Here is a 22,705-nt window from a genome sequence, read left to right as displayed (position 1 = left end):
TTTCTGTGTGTTAAGCTATAATGCGTTGTGTCCTCCACTTCAGTAGAAGCAAGTCTACAGACCATCCCTAGCAGATACAGGTGAACGTGTTGTTCCATGAGAGCTGATCTGAGAGCATACAGAGAGACTGACTGAAGGTCTCAAGTATAATTGTGGTCCTACTGTGTCTACTGAATTGAGACCTGAAGTACTATTGATACTTACTAAAATCCTAGGTATTTTACTGGCTGTGAATAATCACAGAATCAATCATGGAATAGTCTGAGTTGGAAGGGACCTTAAATGTCAGCTAGTTCCAGCCCTTGCATGGGGCTCAGAGCCCCATCCAACCTGGCTTTGAACACTTCCAGGGATGGGGCATCCACAACTTCCCTGGGCAGCCTGTTCCTGTGTCTTACCACCCTCACAGTAAAGAATTTTCTTCCTGATGTCTAAACTAAATCTCTCCTCCTCCAGTTTTAATCTATTACCACTTGTCCTCTCACTACAAGCCCTTGTAAAAAGTCCCTACCCAGCTTTCCTGTAGGCCCAAATAATCCAGTACCTTGTCTCATGAAGCCAGAAAAACAAGTGCTGAAATAAAATGCCATTAGTTATGTACAGTGTTTTGCTTCCCTTATTTCTGTGGGAAGGGAATCTTTGTTTCTGTTTTCCAAATAGGGAGAAGCCTGTTGGGAAACTCTTCACAGAGTTTCAGACTCTTGGGTTTTGGGTCTGGAGGAGAAGGTGGAGAATGAACAAGATAGGTTTGGATGAACGACCATCTTTCTCCACTTCATGTGTTCTTCTGTCTGTAGCATATATCCCTAACTCCTCTCTTCCCACTTTCTCCCAAAAGCAAATCCTAATGCCAGTTGCCTGTAGTGTGCTTCCAAACAGGGATGCAGAAAATTAACTTCACCAGAAAAATCCTCCTACTGTGTTGGACATCAGTAGGAGGGATCCAGCCCCCAGACCACACAGATACTTCCTGACCTTATCTGTAACTGTGCTGTTTCCTGTGTAGTTTGCTCATCATTTATATTATCTTCCAGCTGGAGTCAGCATTTAGAGAGAAACAGTGCCAAGGAAGGGTGTCCCATTTGCATTAAGTCCTCACTAATGCTAAATCATGGCAATCATGATAAATTGTAGGATGAGGTAGAGATTTGAGGAGAGGATGAAAACATGATGTTTAATAAGGCTTTAAAGGATGCTTCATTGTTGATTTTTAGTTGAAATTGAATGATAGGGTCTCGAATGACCCATCTGTTTCCCCGTTTCAGACTAATGGGAGTGCATTACCTAATGAGTATTGGCTTTTTTCATTTTGAGAATGCAATGGACATGTTTGTGTGAATTATAATTTGCAATTTCATTTCAGCATTTTAATTGATGTAAAATGACTGAGAATAGTTTTGAGATCTGTGAAAAGCAATGCAGTATGTGCACAGGTTTTGCAAAGTAGTTTCTGAGCTCAAATGTTGGTAATATTCTTTTATTTTCAAAGGTAAGATCTATGCAAGTGTATTTGGAAATATTTTAAATAATGAAAATATTCACAAAATACAGGATCGCTGTTTTTCTTAATACTGATTTTTGCAGTGAATGTTATTCCTTAATTAATGAACAATGTATAGTGACTGTTACTTATTTGAATTGACAAAACATTTAAATACAGCAAAACATTTCATTTTTCTTCTTTTATTTTCTAGCCATGGCAAGTCGGCAAGTAGACATTGCTACTCAAGGATGGTTCATTGGTCTTATGTGTGCTGTTGCTCTTCTGATCTTGATTTTACTCATTGTTTGCTTCATAAGGAGGAATAAGGGTGGCAAATACCCAGGTATGATATGTAATAGTGAGAGTAAAAATCATCTACTGGCAATCCATTACAGCACAGCTCAGGTTTGCTGGAGAAATTACATTTGCTGCTGGTTTACATTTACCTTGTCTGTATGTTAAATCTGTTTTATTTGTTAGAAGAAATCTGAGGTAGAAAACCTCAGAGTATGAGAAAAGGATCTTTGTTCCTGGAGGGTCATACTACTACTGTAGATAGGTTTGAGCTTTGTTTGAGATACTTGGTCCTCCCATCCCACTTTCTGAAGTCTAATCCAGATGGGTTTAACCCACTAAAATCAGCTGAGTTGGAATTCAGTTGTTCAGAAAGTGTGGAAACGTACAGCAGTTCAAAGCCACCATGTGCCTTTAATGTGCTGGGAATGCATTTCATGGGACAAACCCCTTCATACATTTGTTTTTCAAATACGTTACTCTGCTTCTCAGAATTTGTGTCAACTTCAGCATCTGCTTTTTTGCAGCCAAATTTGAAGTTACCATCCTTCAGTTAGTTGTTTTTTCTTCTGTAAGTTTTTCTTTGTAAGAGTTCTTTTTAGGTTTGGGTTTTTTTTTTGTTTCGTGTGGGTTTTTCTTTTTGTTTTAATATTCGGCTTCAGAATGGCCAAGTATGTTTTATATTTTGTAATAAAATTGGAACTACATAACGTGTTGTCTATCAAAACTCTGCCTCCTCTGACTGTACATGTTCTGAAGCCATGTATGTATGCAGACGTGTGTGTATGTGTGTCTTTAGATACATCTTTCCCCAGTCTTACATTTGTGTTAATGGAGTAGGTCCATAGACTAAAGCCCTATTTAAAAGGATACAGCCATGCAGTTTGCAGAGAATAGTAGTACTGCCTGATAGGATGTCAAAGCAGCTGGGAGGTCTGAGTGGATATGAATGACTGCAGCTGGGCATCAAAGGATACTTTTGATTTTTCTTTTTCCTCTCCTATGTACAATAGAAAGTACAATTGCTAAGTTTTGAGTAAATCTTGATTTCAGGAAAAAAAATCTGTTCTATATTACACACTGCAAAGATTTGGAAATTACATAAATATCCCAGCTCTAGAATGTTTGTTTAAAACCAAATCAAACTTCTAGACATGCATATTATTAATGTAGACATGAAAAAGATGGCTGCACATACAAACGTACAGAAGAAAATAGATCCACACTGTTTTAGTTCCTCCTGCTTGTCTTCACCACTACACTTCTGAAAATTACTGTCAGCAAACAGTTAAATTTTTTCTTCTTCATAGACAAATCTTTTATAGCTGAACTTAGCATTTCAGACTTTTTTATAAGATAGTATCATTTTATTAAGTACAAGAACCCTACTCTGCTCAATCTGTATAATTGTTTTATGGAGAGAGCGAAGATTTGTAGTGACAGCAAAAATTAGGAGAAGCATCTGTCCCAACTGCCTATGCCTATGGAGAAATTAAGGAAGATTAAGGAACACAGTGTTATATACGAGTTGAATGACTGGCTAAAACCGTAATCTTAGTTTTTTCCTAGTATTTGACAAAGCAAGATTACAGGAAATACCGGAAAAGTGACTCTTAGTGGAGAGAATTGAGAAAAGAGAAGGAAAACTAGGATGATGAAAGAAGTGAAGTGTTGAAACTGAAAGAAGTAGGGAGTGAATCACCATCTAGAAGAGAGTAAAACACAGTTCAAGTGAAAGTATAGAAGGCAGCTAGGTGCTAAGGTTGTCATTACTTTTTGAAGATCTATCCTATGCCTTTCTTTTCTCTGCTTCTGCAGAATTACTGGATATCAGGTAGTAATTCTTTTTCTTATGCACACATACACATGCCTATGCACACACACATATACAAGTGCTATTGACTGAGGAGATATGGTGAACCTTGACATAAGATTTCCAGAGTCAGTATGTTTATACAGTTCTTGTTTATAGCAGTGACTCCAGAGCTAATTGTATTTCTTGTGTCACTGCAAATGTACTGTTCTATAGATAGTGACAAATGCAAAGCACAAACTTAATAAATATTTTTTTTGGTCATAATTTTAGCATGTCATGTTGAGATTGCCTATGATTTGAAAACAGTAATAAATTATTTCAGTATGAAATTATAGCAACCAGATACATTTCTAGGTGTTATGCATTATTGTAATTATATAGTTAGAAAAAAAATTCAGGAATGATTAATGTAATCTTAAATAACATAATATAAACTAATGATGTACATATCAAGTGTGGAAATTACCAGAGTAAAAGATAAGAGATTGTATATTGGGTTATATAATTGTATCTGCTATAAAAAAGGGAGTCATTTAAGTAGTGGCGAGAAAAACAGAAATAAAAAGGCAAAGGGAAGAACTATAAAGATAATTCTAGAAATCATTATATTATTTTACTCTGTCAACAATCTTATATGGCCTATATATCTTCTATAAACATCTGTCTTCCCAGGTGCTAGTGGATTTCTGTGCCAAAGGGCACAGTGCTACATAGTTGTTTTTACTATTTTATTATTACTATTTTACTGTTTTCCTGTATGCTAGTACTTAAAAATCCCTGGAGTCTTAGTGGATGAAATATAAGCAGGTGTACAGACTGACAGAGAGCACAAGCAAACCTCTCTCTGTGAATCAGTATGAGAGGAATATCAAGAGGAAATACAGAGCATGGATAAATAAAACTAAATTATTCAGATTTCAATAAACAGTAGTTCTATTAATAACATATGTAAAGAGAGTATTCTAGTAGGATTAAAAAAAAACAACACACTTTATCTTTGGTGCTAAAAATGAGAAGAAGAATAAGTTTTATGAATGCAGAATGACATACAATGTTTTGTACTTGAATGAAAATAAAGTTCTGTATCTAATTAACAGATCTTTTCCTTCAAAAGAAAAAAAGTAACAGCCTAAGGTCACAGTTAAAACATGATTTTTATTCAAACTATGTTCCTGCGAAATGCGATCACTTTGAGAAATTAAGGTATTAAGGTTTCTTGTCTTGCAGTTTAATGATAAAAGTTACTATTTCAAATATTTTAGTGAAGGAAAAGGAGGATGCACATGCTGATCCAGAAATACAACCTATGAAGGAAGATGATGGAACATTCGGTGAATACAGGTGAGAAGCTGATGTGGTTTCTCTTTGTCACTGTTCATATCACACATATACTGTATAAAATATACACTTATTAATTCAAAACTAACTTTTTTCCATGTTGATAAGGAGTCTGTATCCAGTGTTGTATAGAACTGTAGGTAGCATTTCAAACACACCATTAGAAAAAAAATTACACATCCAAGCTTAGAATAAGCCATTCGCGGATGCAAGGTGAAATCCAGATTCAAACATGATTGTCTCAAAGTATGAAATCTTTATTTACGAACCTATTTTTCATACAGTTAATATACCAGATAGAGTGTCCTTTCAGTTAGGAACCATTTAGCATTATGGTTTTTGAAAATATATTTCTAATTGAAGCCTAAGAAAGACAATCTTGTGTTACATTGACTGGAAAACAAATGCATTTAAAATGGTTGCCGGTACTAACACCTAATCCAATAACAGAGAAGTGATGTTATGCACAGAGGTGAAGGAACATCCTATGAGGAAAAAACAAATCTCCCTTTCATGTATTTCAGTACAAGATACACAGCAAGCAGCTTCAAAGCATGCAACACAGCTCTAATTGCTGACTGTCTATTTTTATTGTAAATGTAGCCTAGCTGAATCTCCTGGCATCACAACAAACATGACTTGACTAGTCTGTTCTTATAACAGTTATGAGTAAAGCTTAATAAATAAGCAGTGCTTTATTTGTTGAGTTTTTATTGGTACAAGAAATACTATTTCCTAAATACGTCCATACCATTATATTTTACATGGGTGTTACAGTAGATTTTACTATGCATTCCTGTGTCAAAAGCATTGTAAAAGCCCCTTATTTTGAAGATGAGACATTTTCAAACATACATAGAAAAAACATTTTTTTTCAAGAAGTTCCTCTCTGTTGCCATAGCTGCTTCATGTAAGGGAAATGTGCATCTTGATCAGACTGAAATAGATTTACAGCTCCCAGTGCCAATGGGCAGCTTCTGATTTTGCTTGACTTAAAAAAAAAAAAAAAAAAAAAAAAAAAAGCACAATGGTCTTTTCTTGAGTTAATGAGTTTGCATTAAGTGCATATGGATTAATCAAATTCAGCTGATAAAAAGAGAAGTGTGAAGCAATGTTTGGAAGCAGGTGTGACAGAAGTACTATGTAAGTTTTCCCAGGCAATCCAGTTTGCATTCTGCTTTATCACTCCTCTGTTTTTCAATACTTGAGACTTTCAGCAGCAGAAACTGATCTTCATACAGAGTTACACAAATTATGTGACCTCAATACATGTTTTCTCAGGCCTAGAATATGTCAATTCAAGTCTGCTTTCATGTGTGACCTGTAGCAAGATTTGAATTTATGTCTCCATATTTAAGTGGCTTGAGTTAATCTATAGAATCATATAGTGCTTGATTAAATTATTCTGTAGTGCATTTATCCACCTCATGGCTGGTGACTATGGACAGATGCATGCTAAGCTTTCAGACATGTTCACATGAAAGAGATCATCCTATTTACAATGCAAAAACTCCTTTCTGAAATATATTTCTGTGTAATTAGTCTATATTGGCCTTTCCTCTTTTTTCCTTAAAGACAGGGCAGCAGCAGCAACCAGTCAGATTACAGAAGATATCTTGGCACCCTCTCTGCAGCCCAGCATCACTGCAGTCCCTCAGTTCCCAGTTTGTCTGCCTCTCGTGGTGCTGGTCATGGTGCAGTGCTCCTTTGAGGAAAAAGGGTATAGGGTTTCCCTTGGAAAAAAAATAAATAATAAAGTAATATTTGAAAGATCTAGGAATTCGAGTATTTTGAACTTTTTTCATCACTTCAGGTCCATGTCTGCTTGGACAGGAAAGAAACTGGACAAGGAAAAGACAAGAAATGGTAGCTGTGCCAATTCTCCTGAAGCAAACCCTGTCTTTACCAAAGCAAAGTCTGTGAGATCTGACAGATCCAACTTCTTCAAAAGGTCAGGGGATCAATACTCCAGCACCAGATCAGAGACCTCCTACACCAGGAGGAGAGCTAGGCAGTCTTCAGAGCTTACAAGGGTTAGTTGTGTCTCTGCTTCCCTCTGCCAAGAGGAAAAGAGGTCAGACAAATGGAAGTACAGTCATGGCTCTAGACATCATGCTTCTCAACAGCAGTTAATGGGGTTGGAGGAGGGCTCAGATTCTCAGGCAGGACAGCCATCCCCTTTCCAGCAACCCCTCAGCTGCAACTCAGTTCATGGCACACTGGCAAGGGAGCATTCTTCTCTCCAGCACTGGTTCAGCCAGACCCCAGACTACAGCTCAGATTCAGAAGACAGTCAGAGCTCCTGCCACAGGAAGGTAAGACCTTCTACTACTACTCACTTCTCTGAATCTGAAAAGAATTCATTAATGAAATCTGTCATTTTGCCTGAGCTAGCTACTGTCTTAAAGGATGCACTGACAGCAGCCAGCCAAAGTATAACTTCTGTGGCACAGGTTAGGTCCCATTCAGTAAAGCATCCCAGGGTACCAATTACAGAAGTTCCTGTGGTTCCCCTAGAAGCAACTGGGAGCAGTTCCCAAACTTTTGTGTCTGACCATATCAACAACTTAAAAGATCAAACAACTCCTGGGAAAGAGAAACCTGAGGCTGACAAGGCCTTGGAGGTTGAGTCATCCCCTGAAGATGGGGAGTTGTCATCTGAATCCCCTACAGAAGACCAAGAAGGACTAGATCCTCTGCGTAAGTTTGACATAGAGAATCAGAATTACCTGTTCAAGCACATGAAGAGGGTGTTAATGCTAAAATCTTCCAGATCTGAGTGTGCTTCAGAAGAATTGCCTATCCCCTTTGAAGAAGACAACGTAGATAATGCACTTCCTGTCCATTCAACAGTGGAAGATCTTGTCTGTAGGATTTGGGGTAATCCTGAGGCAAAGCATGAAGTCCCAGCAGTCCTACGTAAGCTCTACCCTCTTCCAGTGGATAAAGCTGTTTTGTGGGGGACTTTGCCTCAGGTAGACAGGATATTGGTTACTGGTGATTCAGTGCCTGCTAATATGGATGCTCTCCCTAAAGATCCTACAGATAGAAAGGTTGAGGAAGCAATTAAAAGATCTTTCAAGCTAGTTGCAGCCCAGCTTGGAGTATCTATCTATTGTACTTATGCTTCTAGAGCATTACTAATATGGTTGGAACAAGAACGAGCCAGATTCCAGAAGAAGTGGCTCCCGTCTGGTGCCATGCAGAGGAAACGCAGGCTGTGTAAAATTGCAGCTAATTTTATCCATGATGCAGCTGAGGATTCTCTTAGACTCACTGTCAAAAATATGGCATGTCTCACTGTAGCCTGGAGAGCTATATGGCTACGTCCTTGGACCTCATCACTAGATCTAAAATGTAAACTGCTGTCCTTACCATACACAGGAGGCAAGCTGTTTGGTGAATCCTTGGTCCAAATCTTGAAGAGTTTCTCAGAACACAAGCAGTTCTTACGTCAGCTGAAAACAAAAAGCTCTGTTGGAAGCTCTTCAGTTTCTTATCCTCACAAGGGTCTGAGCTCCTTTCGTTCTCCTCCCAAGTTTAAAGGAGGGAAGGGAAAGTATAAGATCTCACAATCATTTAATGCCAAGTTCAAAAGGACATCTCACTTTCAGAGAGACACCAGACTATCAAGAGGAACTTTCTAAGAACCTAGACCTGCTTTCTTCTTTCTCAGGAACTGGGAAGAGTGAAAGACTTGGACATTTATACTGAATAGACTACGGTATTTCTGGACAATTAAGCCAAAAGGTTAGAAAATTAGATGTTTCAAAATAAGATCTAAATTATTAAATTACTTTAATCTTAATAAGTAATTAAGATCTTCTAGAGGACTCATAGGTCTCAATTTTAGGGGAGGTTTTTGTCACTTCCAATTTCTAGGCTTCCCAGTATTCTGGGGATGGCTTGCATTTGTTTGAAGTTTTGCACACTTCAGCTTCATCTAAGAGCCTACTTTCTGCAGAACCTGCCAGTGTCGGATTTTCCTGCCATATCAATCTAACAAAGGAAATAATGCGTTAGGAAACACAGGTGTTTCACCAACCACAGAATGACCAGGTGCACTATATGACTGTGACTGGAGACATAGCTGCACCTTTACATAATAAAGGGAAACAGTGCCTTTCTAGCAACCTGATTGCTCTGCAATCCCAGTGGTATCCTAAGTTGCAGAAGACTGAGATAGTAAACTATGGACTGTTGATACTTACACCAAGAAACTGCAAGAAATAAGAGTACCACCACAGATGTATGTTGATTTAAATTAAAATTAGACTATCTAGAGCTCCTGTTCAGCTCAGTGTAGGTGTATAAATCAGCCTAAATTTCCCTCCTGGTCTCATACTTTCAAGAGAAATTTCAAGAGAAATAAAAAAATTATCAAGAACAGACCTGTGGATTCCTGGGTAGGGAGAGACTGCAAGCATGCAGTTAGTTAACTTCCCAGGAAGTTAGAAAGTCTAGTGTCTCATTGCAGTTTGAAAAAACATTGTTAGGAAAATGAAACAGGACAAGTCAACCACATGCACAGGACGTCTGCACATTTTGTTGAAATATTTTGCCTCTTTTCTTCAACATTTTGACACATGCAATATTTTTCTTGATAATTCTTGGATATGCTATGAGAGACTTTCTGGAAATGGCTGGTAGAGGGTTCTGAGATTGCTGTATAATCATAATCTAATGCTCATCTAATACTCCTTCCTTTTTTCTCCTGTAGTTATTCAAGTTCTGTTGCAGCTTAGATGTGTTTTCAGGGGGACCTAATGATGATTTGTGCCTCAGCACAAATTCTAAGCTTGGTCCCTACTAGCACACAAAAATGATATCAATGGACTGCCTGAAGAATTACTGTCTCTGAATAGTCTGATGGAGTTTGGCAGTGGTCTTATTGTGTCATCGTTTGCACACACATGCTTTCTTTGATGTTTCTTATTTTAAAGCTTGCAGATTTGTGTCACTACTTTTTTAATCAGTGCTTTGATTTCCCTTTGTATACTTTCCCACTAGAAGTGGCAAATGTGTGAATTTCTCTCAAGCAGATTTTTCTTTACGTTTTTCAGAAGGAGTGAGTCAGGTTCTTTGACTAACAACAACTTTTTCGACACTTTGCCGTTTGATGTCAGAGCTTTATCTCCCAGTTTTTCCAGCTTCTGCCAGGATCGAAGATCCAGTATTACAGACATGCTAAAGAAAAACTACTCAGAAAACGAATACAGATCTGCTTATGTCTTAGCTAGATATGAAAGAGTAAAATGCTTTGAAGTCTGGATTAATGCAGGTGCCTAAGTGTATGAGCAAAGCATTTTTCATCTGCACAGTCCTATCAGCTTAGGAGCATGAGCAGAAACCTGTTAAGTATTGGGGTAGGGGTTCTCCTGGAGTGTGCAGGGAAGCCTTGGGGTGAAGTACTTCTGTGGCTTTACCTGACTGCTTATACTTAAACATTTCTGGGCTGTTGACCTGAGGGCACAGAAAAAAGAATTAACTGCCAACAGTTTTCATCTTCTTCATCCTCTTTCTGGGTCCAATAGCCCAGAACATTTTACCCATTTTGTTTGGTTTATGTTGTGTTATGAGGAAAAGTAGTACATTGCTAACCATATATTGAGTCTTTTTGCATGTCCATGAATGTGGCAAAGTTTAGTGGGAACTAGTTGCCTGCTGGACTGCAGAGGCATCGTAAAACTGCCCCATTCTGACTGGTTGCTGCATGTGCCCCTATCTAATGAAGAAAAATTGAAAAGTTGAAAGAAGAAAGGAGATTTCCAGGTACATATTTCTTTCAATAATGGATGAGCTTATGAAATGGAAGTAACATTTTTTTTTTAATAAATTTGTGTTTTGCACTTGCAAATATAACTGTCACCTCCATATTTCTTATATCTCTTAGTCATTAGCTGCAAGATTGATACGCCTTTCATCAAACTAAGAAGAAAAAGAAACATGTATTAATATATTAGCAATCAGGTTTAGAGTATGCTTTAATATTAAACACTGTTCTTACTAAAAGGGCAAGGAACCTGTGTTGTACCTGTTAGTACTTACCAAAATGGCTGGTACATATCAATCTTCACTGAGCAACCTTCCTCCCTAAAAATCTAGTAGCATGGAATTTATTTGTAAGACAGCAAATAGCAGAAGTATCTCTAGACTTAACTTTCATGGCTGTCTGTTCTAAATATAAAATTCCTCTCTGTTCTCACCTTTTGCTTTGTTCCCCCCCAGTACTTATTTATCTTACTATTAATTGTCTGTACTGCATACATGACACTTCAGAAACATCTTCAGTTTTCCCCTGTAATTTCAGTCAACCAAGTTTGTACTTTGTTTTTAATTTCAAGGTATCGTAATAGGTGAGTGTAAAAGACAGCAAGCAAAATCACAAGCAAAACATAAAATACGTTATGATCTATCCTGCTTTCATTTTCTAATACTTCCACGAGCAATTGTAAGCAAGGTTAGCAATCTTGCAGATAGTCTTTCAAAATGTATGGCTTTAACATGTTTTTGCAATATAGCATTAGATATTCTATAGCCTAAAATGTTATATAGCTCTTCAGACATCCATATTCATAAGGAAATTCAGCAGCTTTTGCAGTTTGATTTTTGGCAGCAAACAGAAAAGACATTAATTTCCCCCAAGCACCAGGGTCCCTTCTTAGTTTTGCACCTCCAGGGTCACAAAAGTGCCATCCAAAACACTGATGTCCTCACTTTTTTTTTTTTTCTCTCTCTCTCCTGCTCTTTATATTGCTTTTTACTCCTCAGTTTCTTTCCCTTCCCCCAAAAACCTTGTATACATCTAATACAAGAGTCATTATACAGTTTATAAGAAATAAATGCTTTCATGGCATGTCTTTTCTTTTCCTGAACAAGGATTGGGAAGCACGCTGGATAATCCCTCATCTTTTTCCATGGCCAGAATCTTGGCAGAACCTCTTTCTGGACTTGTGTAGTGCAAAAAGGGAGGGGATTCCCAGATTCAGATTTGTTTTTTGCATCTCCTGCAACTGTGCTCTTACACCAGCACCCACCTCTCTGCAGGGAAACTTCTGGGTGAATCTGCAGTTTTGTTTGTTTGTTTTTAATTATATAGGGACTAGAATCTGTATCCTGGCTAAAATATAGAAAAATCACAAACACACTGCAACAAACTGTGTAAGTATTTCTTCATTATTTAGCATATAAATAAATATTATTTTCAAAACTGCAACCATGAAATCCTAAGAGCAGACATTTCTGTACCCAAATTTATCTAATTTTAAATTAAAATGGAGGCTTATATTCAATTAAACACAAAAATGTGGATCTTTTTGATGCAGTGATGGTATATTATTTATTTAGTGTGTATTCCAGCTTAGTGAGTTACACTGGCTATTTGCACAGTTTCTTGACCAACTGAATTATGGTACAAATGCAATTTAATTTTTTTTTCATTGCTATATATTCCAGTGTCAGCAATTTTGAAGTTATTCACCTAAAATTAAACAGCAAACCATATTTCCAGTGTTCTTTAGTAAACAGTATTACCCAGAAAGCTTTAACCACTGCAGGTCGTTCTTCTTTGTGAGTAGGACTGGTCAGCAATTCAAAGTGAGCACCTGCTCTTCATTTGGCTTGAACAGCCTGTTCTGATGACTCGAGGGCAATGGAGAAACTACATTGCGTGCCATTTTTAAATACTCAATTTTATCTTCAACCTTGTAAATACAGGGTCCTTCCAAAATGAACTCTCTTCAGAAAAGTCTTTGTAATCTACATATGTTATAAACATTTGCATTTCTCTGCTGGATGCTTTACATTTCAGAGTAGCATTCTTTTTAGTGTTGCTATCCTATATGTTGGCAGGATCAGTGAGCCCAGGAGATCAGTGATTTGATATTTATTCTCATGCCATGTACACAGCAATAACTAAAACCAAAGTCAATGCTGATACAGTCTAGTTTTGAATTTTTGCCTTTGTGTATTTTAAACATGAAGGTTTTCTTACATGTTAATAAGATACATATTCCTGACACTTCTTTCTTGTGTATGCATAGAAGAATAAAATCTTTGGTATGCTTTTCTGTAAGTATGTGCATATTAGAGGCATAATTATTTTAGAATGTGCTAACTTGGAGTCTTCCAAAGCCAAAAAATGTGATGGAAGCTTGATGGAAAATTGGGATAATGGTTTTCTAGCACTAGTGGAATGTTTCTCAACAGGGCATTTGTTCGCTAACAATATAACCTGTGCGTCCTTGCATATGCTGTGTATTTATGGTTTTTCTGGTTCGTAGATATTAATTAGGAAAAAAAGAGAAAATACATTCTTGGAAGAGCTAAGATACTTGTTTTTAGGAATTAGTTAAAATGATTTGCTGAGTATATATTTGGTCTAATATTGTGGATATTATAAAATATATTTTTATTTAATTGATATTCTATACAAGTTTCTTTATGTTTTTCATAAGCAGGGAGTCCTTAAAAATCACTTACTCTTTCATACCTTATATGCAAATAAAGTCACGTATTTTGTTTCAGGCAAAGTAAATAATTGCACCCAAAATTGCAGCTGGCAATAGTGATGTTTAATTGGAAATGCATTGGAGCTGCTGTCAAAATATTAATCTTGAAACTGAAATGCAGAGTAAAGGATTCTGAAAAGAGCCCAACTAATCTGTTTCATGAAATACAAGCCAGATTTATTTTAGGATACTGATGGTGTTGCAGCTTTTCCACTGACACAGTAAAGACCACAGTACTTTGCTACAGGGATCTCTCCTCCCTGCCTTTCTCTGCTTTTTCTGTTGCCCTCCAGATCACCGTCATCCTTGTCACATGTTAGCAGTTATGGATTAGGATAGGGAGGTTGATCTGATAAATAATGAAAAAAACTAAGCATGCTCATAACTGCTCAACTCTAGCTACTTTAAGCTACATTGTTGCTTTACCTGTATGAAGTAAATGTTTTAGCAATTTTAATAGCAGCTTATTATTGATAAAATACTGATCACTATCAGGATATGGACTTTGCTTTTCTTCTTAGGCTATTTTCATTTGTTTCTTCTGCACCCTTTTAATGGAATATGTAGGTCTCTTGAAAGGTAAGGTTGAAAATTGCAAGTCTGGCCTGCATTATGTAACAAATTATTTGAAATGCAGCACTCTTATTTTCTTTATACTTGTAAAGAAAATCAGTATATTTCATTTAACCAAATTCATTCTTCATTCATGTTCAAGGAGTCAAATAAATTAAGAAGTTTAACAGACTAACTTCACGACACTTCATAAGCTTGTTACTTTGGAGAACAAGTGTTTTTTATAACTTTACAACCCACTTTTTAATGCTTGCAGTTGCATCTAAATTGCTTCCAAGCCAAAGGCACAGGTCTTACCATTGAAAAGCCATGCACGATGGGAAAAAAAAAGAAAAACAAAAAGAAACCACAACCCCTTCCCCGCTCCTCCACTGGAGACATACTCTGTTTAAACCATTCCTACACCATGTATTCATGTCAACTGCATCATATTGATTTGCCTCTACAATGTGATGTGGGTTTACTAAAGGATTACAGGGTTGCACAAATGCTTTTTATAAACTCTGCATGCATGGATTATTCTGTCTTAATATATAATGCATGAATTAATTCCTTTTCCTTGTTTGTTTGTGTCTCCAGTGATGCAGAGGACCATAAACCTCTAAAAAAAGGAAGCCGGACACCTTCAGACAGAACTGTGAAAAAAGAAGACAGTGATGATAGCTTAGTTGACTATGGAGAAGGTGTAAATGGTCAGTTCAATGAGGATGGCTCCTTTATCGGACAATACAGTGGTAAAAAAGAGAAAGAACCTGCAGAAGGAAATGAAAGCTCTGAGGCTCCTTCTCCTGTAAATGCCATGAATTCGTTTGTGTAACCACAGAACTCGATCCCCTTGTACCTTCAGTTTGTTTAAAGCACTTGTATGTCCTCCTTCTCATACTATGAACACACAGGTAACGGAGCTCCTCACCACATGATGTTAATGCTAGGAGAATATGCAGGTCCATACGGTTATGCAGCCTAATGACACATTAAGTGGTATGGTAGTATGAATCAAAATACAAAACTCCAATTTTGTTCAGAACTTGGGTATTTTTACTTTTTTAAAAAGAACTGACACAAACAGTAACATCAACTTGTACTTTTGTTTCCTGTTGAAAATACAGTATAATGCATGGGAAAAAAAAAAGCTACACAATTCACAGATAATCTCGTGTACACTATGAAAAACATGGTTTGGCAATTTGTTATGCAGTCCTCAGCTGAATCCCTGGATATGAATTCCGTTTTCATTGTCAGAGTGTTATAGTAGTATTATATAGAACTTCAATGTCTTTGTGGACATTGTTGTGAAATTGGTGACTTAATGTCTAGCTATCATATGTCTTTTTGCAAGACAGTTAGGAACAGTATGTACAGTATATAATTGCTAAATGATTTGACACTTGCATTTGCTGATGCTTAATGAGACCCTATTATCTGCTCTTTGCTCCTATTACTTTATAGCCTTTTTAATCTATCAAGTATTACAGCAGTACAGTGTTCTATTTTTACATCAAAACACATTGGATTGATTTTAGGGCATAAAAGATTCGCATTGCAATGCATTTTGGAATTTGTACAGTCAGTGAAAGAAAAAACTTTAAGAGAAAATATTCCAGAAAACACAGGGCAAGATACATTCAGTGCCTTTATACAATATGCATTCCATAATGCTCTGTACTACTAAATCAGTTGGTGTAGTAAACTGTGATTAGTGGACTCCTGTCATTGCCAAATAAAAGTTAAAATGTGTGTGTGGGGGGAAGTGTTATGAAACTGTTGTGCTAAAAATGGAAGGTTGAAAGTATTTTAAATTACACAAAGAACACTATGTTTGTTTTTTTTCCTTTAAAAATAAACTCAGTGCTTTCTAGACAGATGCAGCACAACATGTTTTCATGGCCTTAGAAGATTAAAAAAAAATCAAAACCAAAACACAACCAGGATTAAGTGATTTACTAACGCAGCAAGGTGTAAGCTCTTGTCCAAGAAATTGTTAAGAAACCAAACCAGCCGACTGGAGCAGCGAGAGTGCATTTCCCCCCATGTCCCAGCCCCATCAGTGGGGCAGCTTTGTGCAGGTTTGCACCCTGGGGCAGGGGGGGTGACTGCTGGGAACCACAGCATTCAACCTGACCAGTGCCAGGGGGTTCCGTGCTAAAGGATTCACCAGCGTCCATTACAAAATTATGTCCTCGCATATGACATCAATCAAATGTTTACCTCCAAATATAAATTTTTATAGCAACCTATGGTTGAAGGAATGCTCAGTTTCATTTGCCAATAAATTGGTTTTTCATAACTTGCATCAAGTTTAATTTTAAGTAAGCTTTTTATATGTAGATATTTTGTTGAATTTGTAAATACACTTAAAGCGTAGATGCTATATGCTTCTAGGTATTACAGACAAATAAAACAAGAAAGCTTATGTTGTACTGTGTAAGAAGTACTATAGCCAATGGTGTGCATGGTATTTTAAAGCATCTACTTAAATATCTTCTTTCATTTTGCCGTGAAAACAAAATAGTGAACTCTTCTGCTTATTTACTGCAAATTCCTAATTGAGCCATTCGGAGCTTTTGCCAGTGCATTACATTAGACCACAGTACACCTTGCAGCTTCCATGGATATATTGTAGGTAAAGCACAACTGAGGTAATCACTTTGAGCTCGCTGTAATAAGCTTCTTTCGCACCTTTGAGCTTTCCATTGATCACTTTTCTTAATGGGAACCGAAATAAGAAGTGAATTCTACAAACATCGATTAGAAAGCACAAAGAGAACATTTGTTAAGATTTGCCAATGGTTTTGGTAAAAGACAAATATAATTTTACTCTTATTTAATTGTAGATGCTGAATTATCTGTGCATGTGGGGGTAAACAGACAGGCTCACTTCTGTAATAGTGCAACAGATTTTGTATTAAAAAATAAATGTGGTTTTAAAATTTCACTGTTTGTTCTGTTTACACTAGCAGTAAAACCATATCTGATTCACCATGTAATTAAGAATTCAAAGTGGAAGAAAGCATGACACAAGTCTGGCAGAAGTTGTTCCTATGATGCTATAGGACTTTATGTACTTCAGCCAAATTATTTACAGAAAGTTGCATATCTTTACATGCTACTGTTTGAAAAACTGTTAATATGTCTGACCATTTCCTGTTGAAACCTCCTGCTATTTACATTTTACTCCCATGGATGGTTTATTTAGTCATATTTCTACAGAGAAAAAACATGAAACAGTTATATGTTCCATACCTTGAGAGTGAATAACAGAAAGTAAAAATGGAAAAATTGGAAATTAAGAGTCGTCAGACCTGATCCCAATTCAGGGTTTTGTGTCCTAAAGAAATTGTCTGACATAGAAAATTCTGGGCATTTGTTTTTAAACAGTACACTTAGTGATGGAATTTTAAATAACATCTTTTACAGTACACAAAATCCATTGCAATGCTCTTTCCATATCTTGTCTATTCTGTGTATGAATGGCAACAGACTGAGCAGGAGGGCAGCTGCTCTGCATCAGGAAGTTAATGTTGGCCCATGATGCTTGAAAGAGGGATTTTATCACTGAATCAGAAGCCATTCTGTCAGCCCTTCCATGTTCAGCTGGAAACCCCTGGCTATTCCGGCTTCTGTCATCTGCATAGTCTCAGTTCTGGCACCTTCAGATATTGGGCTGCCTATTTTCCTGTACAGGTGTCTGTGGATTTTTCCAGCAATGTGCATTGTCTGGGAGATATGAAAGACAGCTGTTTCTGTATTGATTAAAGAATAATTCCTGAAAAGAAGGGTTTGAGTTCCTTAGGCTTCTTTGGGACAAAAGATTTCATATGATAACCATTTTTGGAGACACACGTACATTATTTGTGCATGTTCCCCAAAGTGTACTAATACATAGAGTTGCTATATTTTCCTTCTAGTGATTTACCTTTGCTTTTGGTTTTATTCTCACTGAAGTGATTTGTATAAATCCAGAGGAAATTAAAGAGAATACCCCAATGGTATTTTTCTTGTAATCTTCTATTCTTACATTGTTCATAGGAAATTATTGTTTCCATGTGGCTCCATGTAGTGGAAACCAAGCAGCAAAAAATTTAGGAAGCTGATTCTCTTCAAATGCTGTCTGGCCCATTTTAAGGCAGAACCTATCGAAATAATGTAGAAAGAAATACTGTGGACAATATGGAAGTGCTTTCTTCTCTGAAAAGAGAATTAGGGAGACAAGCAGGAAGAGGATAAGATTTCAATAATTTCTGAATAGTAATTGTACATGGTTTTGTGTTTCATTGCCTCTCTCAGTCTTCTCCTTCCTACTACCTTAGGAAAGAACATTTCAGAGATCTGGCAGAGACAGCAACTTGGTATCATGAGAAGATGGAAATAAGTGAATGCTCCTTGTAGAAATCTACCCCCAAACGATGCCACAGGGGTGCAAAAAAACCCAACAGGCTATCTGTTTTTTTCTAATCTCTGAAGGGATTTCTTGCTGCTATTTGTACATATGGAGTGGAAACTTTATCTCAAAGTGTATATATCTCAAAGATAAATATATGTAAACGGGACTTTGAAAGACAGAAGATGAGATCCATTGTGACAGTAAGCAAGGAGGAAAATTGCAGTCCTTGTGTCCTTATGAGTTTCTGCACCAAAAATATACATGAAGTTCCTTACTGTGTTCACATGCAGATGAGCTGATAAGAAATTCAGATAATGTTTAATATCTGAAAGATGGATCCTTCGTTTGGCGTTGGAGAAGTCTGCCAAACTGTGAATTTAGCAACACAGGCTTTGTCCCTCAGGGAAGCCCTGTGGGATAAAATTAAAGCCAGCTTGCAAGTACTGGGTTTGCATATGTTTCATGTTGGAGAGTGAGGCAGGGCAGGAGACAGCGCCTGTCACCAGGACCCAGCCAGCCTTTCGACCTGTTCTGCCTGATCCTGAGGTGCTCAGGTAAAATAAAGCAGTTTAGAAGACTGCATCGTTTGCCTGTAAGCTGAAAAAACCCCAAACATAGCATCATGTCAAAAATCTAAACCATTACTGTAAATTTGATTTCGTATTGCCTGGCTTTCTATTACATCTTGGATAGAATCATAGAATCATAGAATGGTTTGGGTTCGAAGGGATGTTAAAGATAATCATTCCAACCCCACTGTATGGGCAGGGACACTTCCCACTAGACCAGGTTGCTCAAAGCCCCATCCAACCTGCCCTTGAACACTTCCTGGGATGGGGCTTCCACAACTTCCCTGGGCAACCTGTTCAACAAGTGATGAGGAGAAAAAATTCCTGGTCCCCAGCTTGCCATGTTTTACAAATGCACTTGTCCAGGGTTTCAGACTTGAGCCTTCAAACAAGGAAAGTTTAGACAATCTAATTCTAGCACCTAAGTTCTTAAAAATCCCTAGGTCCCATGATGCATTTAGAAATGAACTATTACCTCTGATAATAAACTATACTTGACATGTATCTTTCAGAGGGTGCTGCCCTTAGTCTTAATACAAAGGCCTCCAAAGAGGGATGCTTTGGTCTTGAAAGCCAGGAACTTATCTGACAGAGGATAGCAGCCCACTCCATACATGACTTTGTCTTGTGTTTGCAAAGATCTAGATGGCTTCAAGAATTCATAGGACTAAGTTAAGTCTTCTGAACAACTGAAGTTTTCTAAGTAGCAGTATTCAGACTATATTCCAAGTAGATGGTCTGCAATGCATGTGCTGTACCATGAGAGGCCTGAAAGGAGGCTGTAGCGAGGTGGGGATTGTTCTCTTCTCCCAAGTAACAAGTGATAGGACAAGAGGAAATGGGCTCAAGTTGCACGAGGGGAGATTTAGATTTGATATTTGTAAAAAATTCTTCACTGAAAGGGTTGTCAGGCACTGGAACAGGCTGCCCAGAGAAGTTGTGGAGTCACTATTCTTAGAGGTATTTAAAAGATGTGTTGAGGTGGGGACATGGTTTAGTGGTGGACTTGACACTGTTAGTGGTTGGATTCAGTGATCTTAAAGGTGGTCTTTCCAAAGCCAAGCAATTCTGATCCTAAGCAAAATTAAACTTGGGATAGAGAAATGAAAAAAGAACGGTATGATATTTGAGGTTTGTAAAGATTTGAGAATCAGACAGTAAGATAGCTGGCCTGAAGGGCCAGGAGAAAAGAAGCCAAAGGCTGCTTTACCTACATGGGAGAGGCAGCAGGAGCTCATGCTAGTCTAGAGCATCACGACCCTCTGGTTCTAGGCCAGACTATCTGTTGTTGACAAGCAGCATATAATGAATATTATGTCATTCCCCTTCTAGACAATGTTACATTTTGGATTTTGTTTTTTTTCTATTTCTCCAACTATTGTTTCAAGACACTTGATTTACTAATCTTAGAAACTGCTCTCAGACTTAATTGAATATTGCCAACAAGTTTGTAGGTTTGGGGTAGGGGGAACACTCAAGACAGATGGACAAACAAACACGTGAAGCAGTTGCTTTAATTTCCTTGCATTTTGAAGCAAGCTAAAATTATCCCCTGGGAAGCAGCTGCTTTCTATAAGTATAGGGCAAGGCCAGCTTAAAAGACCTTTTTCCCTTTGCTTGGGAATTTCACTAGTATTGTTCCAGTAATTTGAGAAAATGGGAATTTTACAAACTGTTTAGATAAGGAAGACTCAAGGGGAGCCAGTCAAACTGTTTAGTAAATGAAGAACCTATAGGGTAAGACTCCAAACCTAGAATACCAAAATCAACCTTCAGAAAAAAATGTGGAGAGAGGAAAAAAGAAAGAAAAAAGAAAAAGGCAGCTAATTGAAACAGTTTCTGGGAAGGAAAGATGAATGGGATAAAAGCTGACATGGACTGGAAGAGTTTGATTTCCAGTAAGGAGAAGGAATGTGTCCTTTGCTGGGCCATCTGATGCTCTCTAGGCACAAACCCCAGATAAGGAAGCACTAGAAAACTGGTTACACTGCCTATGAGTGAATACAATAGCTTTAATTTTGTAGTAGTCCACAAGCCACAGTTTTTAGGTGTAATTATATAACTTGAACAATTAGTGAGCTAATTAACCAGCAAGAACTTTTATTTAGCTGAGATTATTTTTCCTTCCTGGCATTTTCCCAGCTGATGCTTGGGTTTACAACTTTTGCTTTTATAAGAAACCAGCCTCTGCTGTTCTATTAAAATTAGGCAATGACCTTAAACTCTACCAAAAGGGAAGCTCGTATATGTTTTTCTAAATAAAACCGATGTTGATTTTTTTAAATATTTTTTTTTTAATGTGAGAGGCAGCCCAGTCTTTAATCATTAGCGTTTAAAAATAATTGACCACTAGGGGGAAGTCACAGTTGTTGGTTAGCAGAAGCCTAGGGAAAAATGCTACCCACTGCAGTTCATATCCCATTATGAGTTCACATCCCATGTGAATGCGCATATATACATATATATATATATATATATAATGTACTTTTAAATATTGATAAAATTACACATAACATAGTGGCTAATACGATACACATTCATAATTATTTGCTTATTTTGCAAAAAGCAATAATGCTATTTGTGTAAGCGATAATATTAATGACCTTATTCTAATTTGCCCATCTATCAAAATGACCATTGATTTCAGGGACATTCTGGGCAGAACTGCTGTTTGAAAAGTAAATTAGTACAAACCGAAGTGCTTGATTTGAAATTCAGCAGTGAGCCATGTCCCTTTCCCACATGGAAATGGTGCTTTTTGGAGGCAGAATCAGAAACTAGCCAAATGTCCTGTCAGGTTGTCAGTTCCCAGATCAGTGTTGTACCTGTGTTTGGCAGCAGGGGGGTTGGACTAGATGATCTTCAGAGGTCCCTTCCAATCCCAACCACTCAGTGACTGAAAAATGGTGCTCATTCTGTTGGTTTGCAGCCATTAGCTCAGCTTTTGTGATTTGCTTAAAGGCTCCAAGTAGGTTCAGAAAGGGTGATGTGGTGCCCACGGCTGGACATCCCCATAGGAGATGGTTCCTGCCAGGAGCCCAGGAGGAGCCCAGCCCCTCCAGGGGATGCACAGGCCAGCAGTTCATCTCGCTGAGGTAACCTCTGTGATCTGGCTTTGAATTTGTCAGGATTGCCCTTAATCTCTGTGTCAAAGAAGAAAAGCTTAAGGCCTTGATGCATGGCGAGGGGAGTAGCTTGTCACACAGCAGATTCCACTGGGGCAGGGTGGGTGTCACGGTGCTGGGAACAAAGCTCGGGCTGTGCTGGCTCTGCCTGCCCTGGCTCTGACCTCTTCAGGTTGCTCCTTTTAAAGTGTGTGCAGGATGGTGACCACATTTTCAGTGTCACACCACCAGAAGCCCTGTTGGTCTGAATGAGATGAAGAAACACTGAACTGATTCACATTGTCAGTCAACATCATCTTCAGAGGGACTGTGCCTGCAGGGAACATCTCTGCACATCAGGGCCCATTCATGTGGGGAGGACAAAGGTTCTGTGCTTCCAGACTGGCATCACATCATCCCGGTAGTAGCAGCAAGGGGTGGAGGGGGAAGACATCTGAAGGGGATTTGTAGCAGGGGACTTGTTGCATGGATTGAGGCCATGGAGTGAATTAAGAGAGCCTGAGGTGTGAAGAAAATAATAACAGTTTTCAAAACACTACTACAGAAAATGCATGAGCATCGTGCTCCATCCCTGGAGGTTTTTAAGGCCAGGTTGGACAAGGTTTTGTGCAAC

General features: G+C 37.9%; 1 protein-coding gene across 50 annotated transcripts in view; it reads left to right on the top strand.

Annotated features, from left to right (window-relative positions):
* NRCAM (neuronal cell adhesion molecule) overlaps nt 1-16,949 on the top strand; it is a 154,546-nt gene extending 137,597 nt beyond the window's left edge. For 24 of the 50 annotated variants that reach the window (XM_051608851.1, XM_051608855.1, XM_051608860.1 and 21 more), the window contains 4 exons: nt 1,695-1,826; nt 4,856-4,934; nt 14,009-14,020; nt 14,594-16,949. In XM_051608851.1, the coding sequence (XP_051464811.1) occupies nt 1,695-1,826; nt 4,856-4,934; nt 14,009-14,020; nt 14,594-14,831 (461 nt within the window). In that variant the 3' untranslated portion in view covers nt 14,832-16,949. The other 26 variants (XM_051608900.1, XM_051608874.1, XM_051608853.1 and 23 more) reach the window with 4 other exon arrangements.
* Nucleotides 16,950-22,705: the final 5,756 nt, after the last annotated feature.

The sequence above is a fragment of the Apus apus genome, chromosome 1 (genome assembly GCF_020740795.1).
Source record: "Apus apus isolate bApuApu2 chromosome 1, bApuApu2.pri.cur, whole genome shotgun sequence".
In the NCBI taxonomy this organism is placed as follows: Eukaryota; Metazoa; Chordata; class Aves; order Apodiformes; family Apodidae; genus Apus; species Apus apus.
Note: the sequence above shows the minus strand (reverse complement) of the source record. Positions and strands in the feature narration are given on the sequence as shown.